Source organism: Corvus cornix, chromosome 7, assembly GCF_000738735.6.
Source record: "Corvus cornix cornix isolate S_Up_H32 chromosome 7, ASM73873v5, whole genome shotgun sequence".
In the NCBI taxonomy this organism is placed as follows: Eukaryota; Metazoa; Chordata; class Aves; order Passeriformes; family Corvidae; genus Corvus; species Corvus cornix.
Genome location: NC_046337.1, coordinates 39195189 through 39211192, shown reverse-complemented (window position 1 = coordinate 39211192; position 16004 = coordinate 39195189). Strand labels below are relative to the sequence as shown.

The window sequence follows — 16004 nt, the reverse complement described above, 5'->3', positions numbered from 1 at the left end:
CTGGTCTCTCTCCCGGCCCCCCCATATAGTTTACCTGTAGATGGGGGACCCAGGGCAGCAGCAAAATCTCGACGAGGGTGGGATTCGAACCCACGCGTGCAGAGCACAATGGATTAGCAGTCCATCGCCTTAACCACTCGGCCACCTCGTCCCGCCGCGCACGGCTCGCGCCTCCACCCGCCCCGCGCCCGTAGGAACATCCGCCCGCCCCGCGCCTCCGCCCGCCCCGCGCCCGTGAGGGTCCCGCCCCGTGGGAACCGCCCGCCGCGGGGGCCGGACGAAGGCTCCCGTGGTGTCCGGGCCGGTCGCACCGCGGAGCCGCCTCGCGCGGCCGCAAAAAAAAAAAAAACAAAACCAAGAAACCCCAAAATACTGCCCTCTCTGAGGCTCGAACTCAGGACCTTCAGATTATGAGACTGACGCGCTGCCTACTGCGCTAAGAGGGCGTTGCGACACCGCTTTCACGTTGGGCCTCCAGTGCGCGAACCGGCGACAGGACCGGGACGGGCCGCGGGGCAGGGCGGGAAGGGGCTGCGGCGGCCGCCTCAGGCCGGCAGGGGGCGACACGGCCCCGCGGCGGGACGAGGTGGCCGAGTGGTTAAGGCGATGGACTGCTAATCCATTGTGCTCTGCACGCGTGGGTTCGAATCCCACCCTCGTCGGGATTTTGCTGCCGCGCGGAGAGGACTGGGGACTTTTAGGTGGGCTCGGATTCCTGCGGCACACGGGGACTCGGCGGGAGCGGGAGGGGAAATGGCACCAGCAAGTGCCTGGTCTACCCTGGCATCTGCATCCTCCCCAGGGTCAAAAGTCACCGGTGCCCTGCAGATTTTGGGAAAGGGATGGCAGGAAAAATTGACGTAGTTCCTAAAGGGCCAGCCAAGCTCCTTATGTGGAGGCGCTGGAAGTCTCTTATCCAAGACTTGTGGAAAAGAAAGCACTCAGAAATCCTTACAAGAGCGATTACTGCCAATAGTGGCTGTTGAGCAGCCAGGCGATAATCTTCCGAAAGGTGGGTGCAACAGGGAGCAAACTGGGACAAAGGAGGTCTAAAACCATGGATGGATACCCTGGATACTGTGGGGAGTGTGGGCACAGAAGGCATAGGTGGATTTTTCCCATCAGAATTGTCGGTGATTATGCCTGTTCGTTGTAACTGGGAAAAAAAAAAAAAACAACAAAGAAAGGGCAAAAAAGGCAAAGTGCAAATCTCATCCTGCATGTGGTGGGAGCCCAGAGGGGCAGAGGAGAGTGCCCTGGTCCCACACCACCCCAAGCCCCCACTGGCCCCGGGATGCTGGGTGGCTCTGGGTGACCTACCTGGAAAGGGATCCAAACAGCTCCCTTCTCCCCACCCAGTGGGGATTCGCCCTCTCCTGTGGCTCATCCTGACCATTGGACAGGTCCGGGCACTCCTGGGAAGGTACCTGAGACGCTGCCAGGTCCCTCCAGCCAGCGCTGCCAGGTGTAGGAGCCTGGAGGGTGGGCTGTGGGCAGGGCAGCCATGCCGAGCGGAACAGATCCTGCTGCTGCTTGTGAGGCTTGCAGGTGCCACAGGGCAGGGACAGGAGTGGCTCCTGGGTGGGAGAGATGCCCTGGTCACTGCTGTGTCCAGCGGGGGACCCTGGGGACACTGAAATAAGCTTTCAGTAAAAGTGTGCATCCAAATTGCTCTGAGTCAGCACCATCATTGTGAAGGGCAAAAAGGGGCAGTGGGAAACCCCCAGCAGTGCCCCCAGCTTGGGGTAGGGAGGTAAAACAGCCTCCCAGACCCAGGCACCACTGGAAGTCGAATCCAGGATCTCCTGTTTAGTAGACAGGCACTTTGGCCAGCTGAACCATGGCGCTCACCGGCCCCACTGCCACGGGTGTCCCACGGCCAGAGACACAGGCCTTCCCAGCCCATCCCCATCCCGCTGCCACCTCAAAAATAGGATCACTCTGAGGACCAATGGGTTGGGACTCCAGGGACAGGACACAGCCCCGTGTGACGCTCTGTGTGCCACGCTAAGCTCAAAGCCCCGGCCCTGCAGGTGTCCCTGAGGGGTAAAACTCGATGGCCGGGTCCCGTCGGGCTCCGCACCGGCCAGGCGGGAGCAGGGGGGGGGAAATGCCCAAAAAGAAGGGCTCGTCCGGGATTTGAACCCGGGACCTCTCGCACCCTAAGCGAGAATCATACCCCTAGACCAACGAGCCGGGGTGCGCTACCCCTCCCGCGCCCCGCCCTCGCCCGGCCCGGCCCGGCCGCTGCGCGGACGCCGCTGCCCGGGAACCCCGGCCCGGGGCCGCTCCCTGCGCACCGCCCAAGCCCGCAGCCCCGCCGCGACACAGCGGGGGCACAGCGCTGCCCGCATGCCCCGCACACTGCCCCGCACACTGCCCCGCACACTGCCCCGCACACCCGCACCCCGCACCGCTGCCCGCCACAGCGCGGCGCCGCCCGCACCGGGGCACGGCTGCCCCCCCACCTTGGGACTCAGGGCTGTGATGGCCGAGGGGTGAAGGCGTTGGACTCGAAATCCAATAGGGGTTCCCTGCGCAGGTTCGAATCCTGCTCACAGCGATGGGTTTTGCCCAACGCCCAGATTCACACGCTGGGGCTCCCAGGAGGATGTCTTATGGGAGCGTCATGAACAGCCAGAGCACCCACAGCCTCACCCTCGGGAGCAGGGACTTCGATAACCCTGGGATTCTTCAGGTTTTGCAGACCTGGAAGAGGTGAGGAAAAAGATACTGAGGGCAGTGGGGTGGGGATGTGGAACATTTCCCCAGGATGCTGAGTGGATTCCCCCTCATCGCCCTGTCCCACATCCCAGGGGTAGCAGTGCATCCCGGCTCATTAGTCTGAGTGTGTGATTCTTGTTTAGAGTGCAAGAGGTCCTGGATTCAACTCCTGGATGAATCTGCCTATTTGGCACCCACTACCCTCCTCCTTCTGAGCTGCTCCCCCCAGCATCGATGTTCACATCAAGAGACACCCTGAGCCTTGTGGAGAAGGAAGAAAAAGGCCTCCTATGCGCTGCAGCATCCAGGCAGGGTAGAGAAAAAGCCATGAGATTTTTACACAGCCTTGGGATGCCAGGACGCAGCCCCAGGCCTTTCCTGGGGAACTCTGGCAGCCCTGTATCCAGCAGGGAGGGGACTGAGAAGGAAAAAGGACGTAAGAATGCTGGGGGTTGATCTGAGCTACACCTTCCTCCTCCAGCAGCACCTTGCTGCCAGTCCATCCTTCCCACAGGGATGTACCCAGCCAGGAAGGGTCACCCTCAGCGCTGGAGATGGTGGGTGGCCAAAAGCAAATGCTCATCTGGGAGTTGAACCCAGGACCTCTTGCACTCTCAGCAAGAATCATACCCCTAGACCAACGAGCCGGGGTGCAGCCCCTCTGCCCCCCACTCTGCACCTCCCAGACCCTGTTGGGGGCTCAGGGGCAGCCAGGGCTCTGTGTGGCCTTGCACACTCTGAGAGCAGGGAGGTGCCTCTTGCTGTGGCCGCGAGGTGCCAGATGCAGCATGTCGCACTTCCAGCGCCTCTTTCGTCCACAAAAAGCCCCTCGGCGGCCTTTGCAGCAGGTGGAATGGCCGGTGCTTTTTGTGCCGCCTTTCGGTGTGGGGCATCCCGCGAAGCCGATCTCCTGCGGGATCGCCTGTGAGCTGTGTTTGTCCTCGGTGGGAGCGAATGGCCGTGTCTGTGTGTCAGGGGCTGTCGGTGCCCTTTGGTGTGGGTGCGCATGGGATGTGGGCGGGAGAGAGGGGAGCGCAGTGATCAGCGTGGGAAGTGTGAGTGGGTGCCGTGTGTGCGGTGTGGAAGGGCTGTAAAGCGTTGTATGGGTGCGTGTGTGCGCGGTGTCCCTGCGCAGGCAGGGCCCGTGTGGCAGCGTGTGCCTGGAGCGCCGTTTTGCTGGGAAGCGCGGAAGTGTCCGGGGTGTCCCGGGCCAGAGGGGGGGGTGCAGGGCAAGTTGTGCACCCCGGCTCGTTGGTCTAGGGGTATGATTCTCGCTTAGGGTGCGAGAGGTCCCGGGTTCAACTCCCGGACGAGCCCTTGTTTTTGGGCACCCAGAGCCCTCCTGGCCCCCGGCTGGTCCTCCCAGCACAGGTGGTCACCCCAAGAGACACCGTGGGGAAGGGACACTGGGTGCCACCACAGCGTGCAGCACGTGGGCAGGGAGGGAAATCTCTGCGGGCATTTCCTCACTGCCTGCCTTGGGATGCCAGGAGGCAATCCCAGGTCAGACGCAGCCGCAGGCAGCCCAGGGATTTTTTGGAGGGATCTGGGTGTCTCTGGAGGCCCCGCATCCATCAGGGAGGGGTCTTGGAGAGGCAAAAGGACGTGGAGATGCTGGGGGTTGATCCCAGGGCCTCTTGCATGCAAAGCAAGCGCTCTCTCACTGAACTACGCTCTCCCACTGAACTACATCGCCATGTACAAGAGCAAGAGGGGCTTGGCCAAGTCCCCTCGCCCCCACCGCCAACCCCACTCTGCCCCCAGGGCTCCAAACCTGACTGTCACAGGCTGGACTGCACCCTCCCAGGTGCTGGTTTAGGGATGTGCCCACCCAAATCACTGTGCCCATCCCTTCTCTGCAAGAGCCACAGCTGCCCTCTCACCACCCTGGCCCTGGTCCCACTACATCCCAAGGCACGTGGGTGCCCAAAACAAGGGCTCGTCCGGGAGTTGAACCCGGGACCTCTCGCACCCGAAGCGAGAATCATACCCCTAGACCAACGAGCCAGGTGGTAGGTGAGGGCAGGAAACCCTTTTTTCACTTTCAGTACTCACAGAATTGGCTGGGTTGAGACAGGACCTGTGGCAGCTCCATTTTTCTTTGATGGATGGTCACAGTTGAGAGGTCGCCCTCGTTCTTCCCTGGCTGTGGGAGTGTCACCTGGGCATTTGTAGCAGGATGCTCTGCCTGGAAAGGGGGAAACAACTCAGACAAAGCCCTATTTCCAGGCTAAATGAAGAAAAAGGGGTCACACTGCTTTTGGCTTTGAATAAAGCTGAAACCAGCATGACTCATCAATCCCAAATTTAAACATCTTGATAGTGAGATGTAGATATAGTAGATCTGGTAAAATACCTGGATAAAGGAACAAACAAGCAATATTACTGATAACTTTACGAAAGCTGTTGAGCTGGCACAGCTGGCCTGGACATATCTGACTCACAGGCCATCCTTTTATACTATAAAAACCCAGTCCCAAATTTTAATGGCAGGGTTTTCTGACAGATCCTTTCTTGAAGTGTATTTGTGGAGATTCTCCCCTGGAGTGGGGACACTCCTCAAGGTCACTCCTTAAGGCTGAGCCAAAGAGATTTTGTCCCCAGTCATTGGTCTGGGTGAGAAACATCAAGCTCTACTTAATAATTGGTTTTGGTAGCTTTCATACATTTGCTTTAATATAATTGCTTCAATATTGCTTCATAGTGCACTATATTGTAATAATTGTTATAGCGCCTATATTGTGTAGCAAGTAATTCTGATTAAGATCTTTTTTGCCTAATCATCATAATAAACCATATATATTTATATATCTGCTTTATTTTTAATCCTGCATGATAAAGCTGTATAAAGCTTCTACTACACCTATATAATATTTTAGAGATAAACCACTGACAAAGTCTGGGGCTAAGATTGGATCCAGCCACACCCAGGCTCCTCTCTGAAAAGTTTAGAAAGCCTGGGGTTCCTCTCTGCACCTCATGATTCAGTGGGAGTTTCTAAACTTTATCTGAAGCTCTCACTCTACCCAGCACAGCATGGCTATGGGTGCACCTGCCTGGTTTTAAAATGGGGCCATGAGGAGCAGGGGGGTCAGCAAAACCCCCCTGTGTGGGGAGCACAGGCAGGGGATGTAGCTCAGCGGAAGAGCGCTTGCTTCGCATGTAAGAGGCCCTGGGTTCAACCCCCAGCATCTCCACATTTTTTTTCCCTCCTCAAACCCACCTCCTCCACAGGCCAGTGATGATAAACTCGCATCTACCTCTGGAAGGGGTCCCCAAAGGAGGGGGATGCACCATGGCAAAGCTTCCCCCTGAGGCTGCAGTGGCAGCATGGCCCCCCACTCAGCTGTCCCCAGCTGCCCTGACAGCTCCTTCCCCACCCGGGAGGGGACCAGCCCAGGCCATGGCTGTGCCCACGGCACCGGGAAACATCTTGCTCCTGGCAGTGATGGGACCATCCCAGCCCAGGGGCTGCCCAGCTGGGGAGGCTGCCTGTGCCCTCTTTGCCAGGCAGTGCCACCACATCCATGCCCTGACACCACAGAGGCCATGCCTGGCCACAGGTGCCCAAAAGGAGGGGTCATCCAGAAGCCGAGCCCAGAGTCCACAAACCCACCAGTGCCCAGCACAAAAGCACTGCCCTTTCCTGCTCCCCAGGATCAAAATCCCAAGGGAAGGGGCACCCCAACCCCATCCAGCTGCAGATAAAACCCATCGCTGTGAGCAGGATTCGAACCTGCGCAGGGAATCCCCTATTGGATTTCAAGTCCAACGCCTTCACCACTCGGCCATCACAGCCACTGGTGAGGGGGGGGTTGGGGACACCCCACTTTGGCTTGGGCTATGCCATCCCCCACCCTGGTGCGGGGCTCTGCTCAGCCCTAGTACCCACACCTGGAGGGCTGGGAAAAGGGAACATACAGGGATATTTACTGACAGCTGGAAAAAATTCAGGTGCCTTGGCCACGAGACAGGCAGCACGGGGAAGCATCCTCCAGCAATGCCCACGGATACAGCAGCTCTCAGAGGGTAAAAACACATGGAGATGCTGGGGGTTGATCCCAGGGCCTCTTGCATGCAAAGCAAGCGCTCTCCCGCTGAGCTACATCCCCTGTGCAAGGGAGGGAGAGGGGCTGGCTGAGTCCCCTCACCCCTGGGGCACACACTGCCAGCCTTGGGGGTTCATCCTGCCCACCCAGTCAGGAACGGGCACCCAGCCCTCTCTGCCAAGCCCTGGTTATGCCACAGTCCCATGTGCCAGCCAGAGAAAGTGGGTGCCCAAAAGGTGGGCTCCCAGGAGATGAATCCAGGACCTCTCATACCTTAAGTGAGAATCATGCCCCAGACCTGTGCCCCACAATTTTGGGAGTTGAGGAGGGTGGCTGATGTTGCCTTTTGCCCCTGGCACAGCCTGGAACAGGTAAATCCATCTTATGGTGCCTAGGATATGGGGCTGGCATTTGGAGGTGTCCATAGTGCATAACTTCCCTAGATCCAGTGGCCAGAGGGGCAGGTGGACCATAGGGACAGCAGGGACTCCTGGGCACCATCCTGTCCTTGCACAGGGGATGTAGCTCAGCGGGAGAGCGCTTGCTTTGCATGCAAGAGGCCCTGGGATCAACCCCCAGCATCTCCATGTCCTTTTGCCTCTCCAGACCCCTCCCTGATGGATGCGGGGCCACCAGAGCCCGGCAGCCCTCCCTGAAAAGCGCTGGTGCTGCCTGCAGTCATGGCTGGCCCAGGAGTGGGGGACAGCAGTGGTGCACAGTGGGTGCCCACACCCCATGCCACTACCCTGAGCTGCCCCACTCATCCTGCCCAGCCCCAAGCTGCAGTAACTGGAGGGGAACAAGGGGAAGACCCCAAAGGGCTCTGTACCTCCAGAGAAAAACAAGACAGGCTCTGCCCAAAGGGACGATTCCTCTGGGAGTTGGATCCAGGTCTCCTCACACCTGAAGGTGAAAACGCCCTCCAAACCTGCACTGTTGGGCCCCTTGGCCCCACTGCCCTGGGCTTGGCGTGGGTCCCAGCTGGCCTATTGGTAAAAGGAAACAGCCCCACCACTGACACCCGGGGTGCCTATCCCCGTGCTCCCCATACTCTCGGCCGGGACGATTTCCCCTGGCCCCAGAGTCAGGAGTCCATGGCTCCCTGCACTACGATGCTGCATTTTCCCTGGGGAAGGTAAGATGGGCGTGAACACCACAGGGGGCAACACCCACCCAGGCAGGCAAAACCCATCGCTGTGAGCAGGATTCGAACCTGCGCAGGGAACCCCTATTGGATTTCGAGTCCAACGCCTTCACCCCTCGGCCATCACAGCCCCGGCCCCGCCATCGGGGGGCAGCCGTGCCCCGGTGCGGGCGGCGCCGCGCTGTGGCGGGCAGCGGTGCGGGGTGCGGGTGTGCGGGGCAGTGTGCGGGGCAGTGTGCGGGGCAGTGTGCGGGGCATGCGCGCAGCGCTGTGCCCCCGCTGTGTCGCGGCGGGGCTGCGGGCTTGGGCGGTGCGCAGGGAGCGGCCCCGGGCCGGGGTTCCCGGGCAGCGGCGTCCGCGCAGCGGCCGGGCCGGGCCGGGCCGGGCCGGGCGAGGGCGGGGCGCGGGAGGGGTAGCGCACCCTGGCTCGTTGGTCTAGGGGTATGATTCTCGCTTAGGGTGCGAGAGGTCCCGGGTTCAAATCCCGGACGAGCCCTTCTTTTTACACACCCGCTGCTGACCGCGGCACACCTCAGCACACTGCAAACATGGCCGCACATTCCCACTCCCCGCCTCCGCCCCGGCCTGCAGAGCAGCCGGCCCACACAGCCATGGCACAGCTACGCTCGGCCCCTGACGCGGCCTCTGCGCCCAGAAAATCACGTCCCTGCTCTGCCCCACAGTTATTCCCCCTGTTCCAACCCCCTCGCCAGCCCAGTGACACCTGAGGGACCCCCAGCGCCTGCAAAGACCTGAACCCCCTTTCCCCAGCTTGGGCGCCAGGGGAAGGCAGCAGAGACAGGCACTTCCTCGGAGTGAGGAGAACGCCAGGGCAGAGGCTGTGTCAGGGGGATGTAGCTCAGCGGGAGAGCGCTTGCTTTGCATGCAAGAGGCCCTGGGATCAACCCCCAGCATCTCCACGTCCTTTTGCCTCTCCAAGACCCCTCCCTGATGGATGCGGGGCCGCCAGAGACACCCAGATCCCTCCAAAAAATCCCTGGGCTGCCTGCGGCTGCGTCTGACCTGGGATTGCCTCCTGGCATCCCAAGGCAGGCAGTGAGGAAATGCCCGCAGAGATTTCCCTCCCTGCCCACGTGCTGCACGCTGTGGTGGCACCCAGTGTCCCTTCCCCCCGGGGCTCACAGTGTCTCTTGTGGTGACCATTGTCTTTGGGTGACCATTGGTGCTGGTGGGAAGTAGCCAGAGAGGGAGATGAGACTGAGGCTGTCACCTCAGGACACTGTAGGGTGGCAGCTGGCACAGCTCTGCCAGGGCAAGGGGAGGGGGCAGCATGTGTCTGTAGGGCCTGGGGACCCCCAAACCCAGCTGGTGTTGCTTGCAGGATGTGTTGGGCTCCCTGTGCCAGGGGCTCGAGTCAGCACTGGCACTGGTTCCCCAGCAGCAAGAAGAGATGGGCTTTGGAGCTGGGGAACCCCAAACCGGAGGCAGCAGTGTGGGACATGGGGGGAGAGTGGTGGGCAGAGGGTCAGGTGTTTTCAGGAGCACTCAGTGCCAGCAGGGCCAGTGGGCGCCATGGCTCAGCTGGTCAAAGCGCCTGTCTAGTAAACAGGAGATCCTGGGTTCGACTCCCAGTGGTGCCTCAGCCTGGGGGGCTATTTTTCCTCCCTGCCCCAAGTTGGGGGCACTGCTGGGGGTCTTTGTCCTGCTCTGAGCACTGTCAGTCCCCAGTGCTCTGACCCCGGCGACTCTACTCTGGGGCTGAAATGTTTCCTTTTGCTTCTCCCTTCACTCCTCACAGTGGAGAGATGGCCCAAACTGTTCCCAGAAACCAGAGAATTTGGGAAATACCAGATACATTAGATGCTGTCTGGACCCCCACCACCTTCCTTCCCTATTGCTTTGCACAACTGGTGCCAAATCATGTAGGAAAACCCTCTGGACACAGGTTGGGTGTGGGTGAGTAATGGAGATGCCTGGTGCATGCATTTTCATGGCAACAATAAATGCCACATTGCCCTTTGCCGCCCCATGAACACAGAAGGGAACAGGGAGAGAGGCAAATGAGTCACAAATGCTTGCTTGTCTCCCTGCCCTGCTGTGACAGGGGCTGCCAGGGCTCTGCCTGCCCAGCCTTGCTCACCAAAGGACACCCTGAAGAACCAGCTCCAGTTTTGCTATCTGTGAGCAAAAAAAAAAAATCAAAAAAAATTCTGCTAAAAAAAATTCTGCTAAAAAAGGGGGCTGCCACAGGGGACGAGGTGGCCGAGTGGTTAAGGCGATGGACTGCTAATCCATTGTGCTCTGCACGCGTGGGTTCGAATCCCACCCTCGTCGGGTCCCCAGGGACCCCTCTCCCAAAGTAAATCTTTTGGCGCAGCCTGCCCAGTATCCTCCTGCTCTCTGTGTTTTGCTCTGCTGTGTCAAACACACATCGCATCTGCCTCTGGACTGCTGCTCCCACGGGATGAACCTGCTCCTGGTGGCTCAGGTACTGGTGTGGCCCTTCTGTGCAATGCCCCACGGGAGCAGGGTGCTGTCACCGTCCCCTTCCCTGTCCCCCAAGCTCACCTGCCAGCCTCTCTCCTGCCATCCCATTGCCTCTTCTCCAGAAGCACTGAACTGTAGGCAAGGAAGGTCAGCATTGGGCATCCCTGGGCATCCCCAGAAATGCCAGTGGGAGCCAAAAAGCTGTCCTGGACATCTCTGCCGTGTCCCAGAGGTGCTTGTTCTGAGGATGGCAGAGCTGCTGTGCAATGGCAGCTCCCTCCCTCCCTCCTGTGCCTGCAGGAGTGCTCACAGTGGAGATTCCTGGAGATAGGAGAGCGTGACCTATGGCAAGATGAAGAGGAAAGATGTGAAAATGCCTCTGAAATCTCAGTGGTCTTGCAGAGAGGGAAGCCTTGCATTTGGCAGTGCTTCCAGGCACCTGGGGAAAGGCATAGTGCCAGCCTTGCCAGTGCCTTCCCTTCTCCCCTCTACTCCTCTCCACTAATGAGGATGTGGCCAAGCAATGCCATAGCTTCAAGGCAAGGTGAGGATGCTCAGGCTTGGCTGCCCACACCTTTTTGACCTTCCCTGTGGCTACATTTCCTTCCCATGCTTTGGGGAGATGTCCCTGGGGACCAGTGAGGAGCTGCTTCCCTCCATCAGCTTCTCCCGAGCCAGAAACCATGATCAGGCTGTGGGGAAACACTGGCCCCATCCCATTCCACTGCCATGAGATCCTGTGGTGCTGGGCCAGATCTGCCACCCCAGATAAGGGAGATGTCCCTGCCTGGACAGCCAGGCACCCTGCAAGGGATGTGTGGGAGATTTCCTGGGAAAAATGCGTGGCTTTAGGCCCAGCCCTGGAGAGAGATCAACCTGCAGCTGGAGATGGTGAAATGGGCCAGGGTGGTAGGTTCAGGGGTGTGGCAGTGCATGGTAGGGGGATTGCTGTCATGGGATGGGACCTGGGACTTGCAGGGCACAGGCAGCCAGGAGAGGAGCCCCACGGATTCCCTCGGGACACCATTCAACCCTGCCCTGGCACTCACATGTCCCTGTCCTGGTGAGCAGTGACGAGTCCTCCTGAAGGGAATGTGCCAGCATCGCTGGTCCTGTGGGGCATCAGCCCACCCAGGGATGCAGCAATTACAGGGATCCCATGGCACTGTGGAACTGGATCATCTGCAGCCCCAGGACAGCGCCTGGCAGCTGGAGCCTGGCTCTCCACAGTGGCACCGGCTGGGCTCCGCTCCCTGGGCTGGGCTGCACAGGGTGGCCCTGGAGCACCCTGAGTCTGCCCCAACAAGGACACAGGCAGCCAGGATGCTCCGTGCCTGGGTCTGGCTGCATCAGGATTCTGCCTCCTGGCACTGGGGTGTCCCACTCATCCATCAGCCATCTGGGAGTGGTCCCTGACTGTCCTGCTGCCGGGAGGCAAGCCCTGGGTGAGTGCCCTGCATGCAGACTTTCCTTGGAGATAGGATGCTGTAGGTCTGTTGCTGCTCCAAGATGTGCCCTTGCCTTTGGCTTTCAGGAGAAATTTTAGGACAGGGACAAGCTCCTGCCTTCCAGCCAGTCCAGACACATCCAGCCCTTGGATTGTTGGAAATCAAAATGCAAAGTGGGGAAATTGGAGTTGCAAAGTGCTGCTGGGGCTGGTGATAGGAAGGGAGACACATGGGTTATTGATCCTGGGCCATGTTTTTGTGTCCTTACCTGCAGGAAGAGGCAGGGCTGAAGTGGCCACACATCCTGGATCCGTGCAGAAGTTAAGAAAGTGGGACCGACATGTTTGGTTTGGTGAAATTTTCTCAGGTTTGAGGTTCCTCCAGAAAAAGTTACATCTCAAGCAGAAAGTGCTCATTCCCTGAAATGAATAGGGATTGGAAAATTCAGTCTTTGTTTATCTCCCGAATTTCTGCCCTTTCCCCTTTGGTTTTCCTTTTTAAAAATTCATTCATTACACAAACCTGATTATTTTAATATCCTGATGTGCCTTTTGTTTCCCCTGCTGTCTTTTCCAGGAAAAGGACTTGTTTCAGTCCACAGATCTGCTCACATTCCCCCCCTGAGTGCCCCATTGCGTTTATCCCAAGCATCAATGCATCCATGGATGTTATTCTGGGACATGATGGTCCAATGTGAGCAGAACCTCAAGTACTTTAACTGGATTTCAAAACTGAAACACACAGTGAGGCTGCAGTTCAGAAGATCCCACCCTGTGCCTGAAAGCCTGGAAGGGAGTCACCCAAGAGACTCCCTGAGATCATGGGAGTGCACAGAGAAACAAAAAAACCCACAAAAAAGCCCCAAACAAACAAACCCCAAACTACCCCCACCAACAACAAACAGAGAGATGGAAACTGATTAGTGAATGGAAAGAAAACCTGGCTGGTAGAAGAAGGGTTTAATTCTCAGGCTGTGGGTCCAAGGTGCACTTGTGGCATCAATTTATTATTCAAGAGCGGTGCAAAAAGCAGCACTTAGTAAAGCTTAAACTAAAACCTCATCTTTTCCTGCTCTCCAAGTCACCATTTAGGGGATTATGAATGATGAACCCACAGCCTCCTGCCTTACTCCAGAAGCTGCCAGGCTGCTTCTCCCTGAAGCCTGTGTCCTCTGCTGCACCTTAGAAAACCTGATTTCCTTTTCCCCCTTCCAGAATGATGTTAAAAAATAGCTGGGTTTTACCCCAGAACCCTGGAAAAGCTTTTTTGCCCTGACAGGCAGGGCAGGGAGGAGTCACTAGGGACCATTCAGTGTGATCCACTGTGGCCAAGTCATCCCAAGAACTCAAATGACCCCCCAAAACCCCACAGGCACGTCTTTAACAGGACGCTGGCAGCCCCATACACGCATAGTATGTGTGTCCCGGTACTGCCAGGGTTTATTCCAGGGCAGGAGATATATGTGCCGTCAGCTGGGCTCTGCTGGGGTGAAATGAAAAGCCTTTTTCAAACTTTCCTTGCCCCTAGAGCTCATGATGGCTCATCATGGTGCCGCTTGGCTCCACATCAGCAACCCCCTCTCCCCAGTGTGTGGGTGATTCACGTTTAAGTGCAGGTTGGGATGTTTGGGATGTTTAGTAGCTAACAGGCTTCCAGCAGAGCAATCCGGTGTCACACCGCAGCCTGTAATTACTGTAATTAACCCTGTCTTGACGATGTCACTCCATCACGAGGAAAGACACCTGTGACCTTCTGGCTCACTGCTACTACCCTATCCAAAGAGCGGGATGGAAGGGTTTTGGAAATCAGCTCCATTCAGAAAATCAGCCACTTTAGATGTGTGTCACCTGTGGGGGTGGACTTCAGAGCCCATGATCACTTTGCTTTTAAAATCTGAAGTGCCTTCCAAGCAGGACTCATATTCCAGGTGTGAGGAATAACAACAAAAAAAAAAACAAAAAAGAAAAGGAAAATCCTCTAAGTGCATCCAAACCCATAACAAATTGCTCATGCTGGGCTAGGTCTGGTCCCTGTGTCCACATCGCTCATAGCCAGCACCCTCACCCCTGCAGCCCCTCAGCTTTCCTGCCACCCATGAGACTCCTGGCACCAGATTTAACTACAAATGGATGTTCCTTACATTCAGTTTGCATCCCTGGTCTCACCTCAGGTGCACCAGGGAGCTGAATTGGTTGTACTGAGAGGAAGGTGGGGATGTGTCTGCCCTAAATTCTGCTGAAACACTCTCCTGCCTGGTGGCATAAAGACCTAAAATGTCCCTTGGCCTTAGGAAGGAAGGTAATTAAGGCCTGTAGCCCGAATCATTTCAATCTTACTCAGTATTACATGGAAACAAAACATGAGAGATGAAAGAGGGAACTGTTTAATCAGTCGGGGGAGCTTTCCAGGAGAAAACTGCTGGTTGTTGGGGAGTTTCAGGCGGAAGGCACGCACCCGCTCCCCCAGGGGGCTGGGCCACCCTATAAAACTGTAGGGACAGTGCCTGGCCCCATGACCTGCTCCAGCTGCCACTGCTGCCACCTCCAACTGGGTAAGTTGAGACAGACTCCATCCCCTTCCCCACGCCTCCCTCCTCCCTTCCAGCCACAGAGGACATCGGGGAAGGGTGTACCTCTGTCCTAATACGAGGAGTGCAAGGGGTTCCAGGATGCAGGGCTTACAGGGTCTGTAACCACATAAACAGTTGCATTCTTCATGATTTTCCTTGCTGAAGGAGAAAAACCAATTAGAACAGGACATGCCTGGGTTGCATGGATTGATGTACCCCTGTTTATGGAAGGGCATCAGAGGTCCCTTATATATTGGGATGGGATGGCTCAGCTCATGTTGTGCTGATTAAAGTGGGTTTTGCTTCAACCACATGCATCTTGTGAGCACCTTGCTTGCCAAAGGCTTCCCGTCAGCCCGGAGCAGGAGTGGGTCTGCTTTCTGCTCCCAGCACCTGGTGCCTCCAGCTTTCCCAGACCAACCTGCAGCTGAAACAAATTCCCCTCACTCTGCCGAGTGGTTTATGGGGCGAGGGAGGGGGGAAACCTTCCTTTGCTGTTCCTAAACCATCCAGACTCACCCTCTAGCTCGCTCCCCCATGCTTCTTATTATGGGAGGTGCTGCGTGAGGGCTCAGCAGGGACAGACAGACCTCTGCCTTGCCTTTACATCCCGACTCTGGCTTTCAGGTGCACATCCTCGCTGAGCCATGTCCTGCTACGACCTGTGCCTGCCCTCCTCCTGCGGTCCCCGGCCCCTGGCCACCAGCTGCAACCAGCCCTGCTTCCGCCGCTGCAGGGACTCCACCACCTTCATCCAGCCACCCACGGTCGTGGTCACGCTGCCCGGGCCCATCCTCAGCTCCTTCCCGCAGAACACCACGGTGGGCTCCACGGCGTCGGCGGCAGTTGGGAGCTACCTGCGCTGCTGCGGCATCCCCGTGGGCTCCCGGGGGCTGGGCAAGGCAGGACTGCTGTGCTTGGGCACTGGGCTGTAGGGTGTCCCTGGCCAGGGCTCTTCCTCCTGCCTGTGCCAGTGGTGTGGTCGGGAAGGACAAGCAAAGCACAGGACCAAGACTGGGGAAGAGGACTAAGGAGATGCCCCTGGGTTTCCCAGCAGTTCCCCCAGGAGGACGGGAGCCATGTGAGCTCGTCACTCCAGACCGTGCCTCTGTACACCTTTCTCTCACTAACTCTTTATATTTCCATGTTCTACATGGCATTTGCTGCTGGCTGGGCAATAAATGCTTCTAGCAGGCTGTAGATGGCAGATAATAGTAATGGGGTGGTGGGGCGAGGGGACACCTTGTAGGGACCAGCTTGTCCCAAAGTGGGGTTTATCCATTTCTTTATTGAGTGCTGGAAACGCACTTGTACGCTCAACTGGTTCACTCTCCTTCTCATTAAAGACTTGCTACATCATAACCTGAGTCTTCTGGTGTTCCTTGTTCATGAGTCTGGAGGGGTGACCTCCTCTGGAGGCACTTTGTTGCTGCTGGGGAGGTCTGGTTTTTGTATGACACGGGGGTTTCTGCTGCCCAGCTCTTCCCTGTGCTGACAGGAGTGTGTGGTTTGCTGGGGCCAGCCCGAAGGCAACTTTCTCGTCCTGGAAACCTCTCCTGCTGCCCCACAGCTAGCACCTGCTCAGGGAGGAATTCCTGTTGGAGCAGACTTTATTGCTTGTT

The 16004-nt window shown here is 57.6% G+C and overlaps 1 protein-coding gene, 2 long non-coding RNA genes and 16 other non-coding genes across 19 annotated transcripts; 10 read left to right on the top strand and 9 right to left on the bottom strand.

The window, feature by feature from the left end:
• Positions 1 to 69: 69 nt before the first annotated feature.
• On the bottom strand, positions 70 to 151 carry TRNAS-GCU. Its single transcript has one exon. It is a non-coding gene; the product is annotated as a tRNA-Ser (tRNA).
• A 222-nt stretch (positions 152 to 373) lies between these two features.
• Positions 374 to 446, bottom strand: TRNAM-CAU. Its single transcript has one exon. It is a non-coding gene; the product is annotated as a tRNA-Met (tRNA).
• A 134-nt stretch (positions 447 to 580) lies between these two features.
• TRNAS-GCU lies at positions 581 to 662 on the top strand. The gene has a single exon. It is a non-coding gene; the product is annotated as a tRNA-Ser (tRNA).
• A 1462-nt stretch (positions 663 to 2124) lies between these two features.
• TRNAP-AGG lies at positions 2125 to 2196 on the bottom strand. Its single transcript has one exon. It is a non-coding gene; the product is annotated as a tRNA-Pro (tRNA).
• A 285-nt stretch (positions 2197 to 2481) lies between these two features.
• On the top strand, positions 2482 to 2563 carry TRNAS-CGA. Its single transcript has one exon. It is a non-coding gene; the product is annotated as a tRNA-Ser (tRNA).
• A 57-nt stretch (positions 2564 to 2620) lies between these two features.
• Positions 2621 to 10523, bottom strand: LOC109145754. The gene is made up of 3 exons (XR_005602410.1): positions 10447 to 10523; positions 4780 to 4912; positions 2621 to 2709 (listed from the first exon to the last, which is right to left on the bottom strand). It is a non-coding gene; the product is annotated as an uncharacterized LOC109145754 (long non-coding RNA).
• On the top strand, positions 3970 to 4041 carry TRNAP-AGG. Its single transcript has one exon. It is a non-coding gene; the product is annotated as a tRNA-Pro (tRNA).
• Positions 4660 to 4731, bottom strand: TRNAP-CGG. Its single transcript has one exon. It is a non-coding gene; the product is annotated as a tRNA-Pro (tRNA).
• TRNAA-CGC lies at positions 5850 to 5921 on the top strand. The gene has a single exon. It is a non-coding gene; the product is annotated as a tRNA-Ala (tRNA).
• Positions 6440 to 6522, bottom strand: TRNAS-UGA. Its single transcript has one exon. It is a non-coding gene; the product is annotated as a tRNA-Ser (tRNA).
• TRNAA-UGC lies at positions 6765 to 6836 on the bottom strand. The gene has a single exon. It is a non-coding gene; the product is annotated as a tRNA-Ala (tRNA).
• On the top strand, positions 7289 to 7360 carry TRNAA-UGC. The gene has a single exon. It is a non-coding gene; the product is annotated as a tRNA-Ala (tRNA).
• Positions 7966 to 8047, bottom strand: TRNAS-CGA. The gene has a single exon. It is a non-coding gene; the product is annotated as a tRNA-Ser (tRNA).
• Positions 8342 to 8413, top strand: TRNAP-AGG. The gene has a single exon. It is a non-coding gene; the product is annotated as a tRNA-Pro (tRNA).
• Positions 8766 to 8837, top strand: TRNAA-UGC. Its single transcript has one exon. It is a non-coding gene; the product is annotated as a tRNA-Ala (tRNA).
• On the top strand, positions 9445 to 9518 carry TRNAT-AGU. Its single transcript has one exon. It is a non-coding gene; the product is annotated as a tRNA-Thr (tRNA).
• On the top strand, positions 10131 to 10212 carry TRNAS-GCU. The gene has a single exon. It is a non-coding gene; the product is annotated as a tRNA-Ser (tRNA).
• LOC120410327 lies at positions 10519 to 14752 on the bottom strand. Its single transcript, XR_005602411.1, has 3 exons — positions 14446 to 14752; positions 12082 to 12232; positions 10519 to 10707 (listed from the first exon to the last, which is right to left on the bottom strand). It is a non-coding gene; the product is annotated as an uncharacterized LOC120410327 (long non-coding RNA).
• On the top strand, positions 14259 to 15749 carry LOC120410326 (beta-keratin-related protein-like). The gene is made up of 2 exons (XM_039555553.1): positions 14259 to 14364; positions 15010 to 15749. The coding sequence occupies exon 2, from the start codon at positions 15030 to 15032 to the stop codon at positions 15315 to 15317; it is 288 nt and encodes a 95-aa protein (XP_039411487.1). The 5' UTR covers positions 14259 to 14364; positions 15010 to 15029; the 3' UTR covers positions 15318 to 15749.
• The last annotated feature ends 255 nt before the right edge of the window (positions 15750 to 16004 follow it).

Bases quoted from the DNA above. Each gene is read 5' to 3' on its own strand.
- LOC120410326 (XM_039555553.1), top strand. From the start codon at position 15,030: ATGTCCTGCTACGACCTGTGCCTGCCCTCCTCCTGCGGTCCCCGGCCC.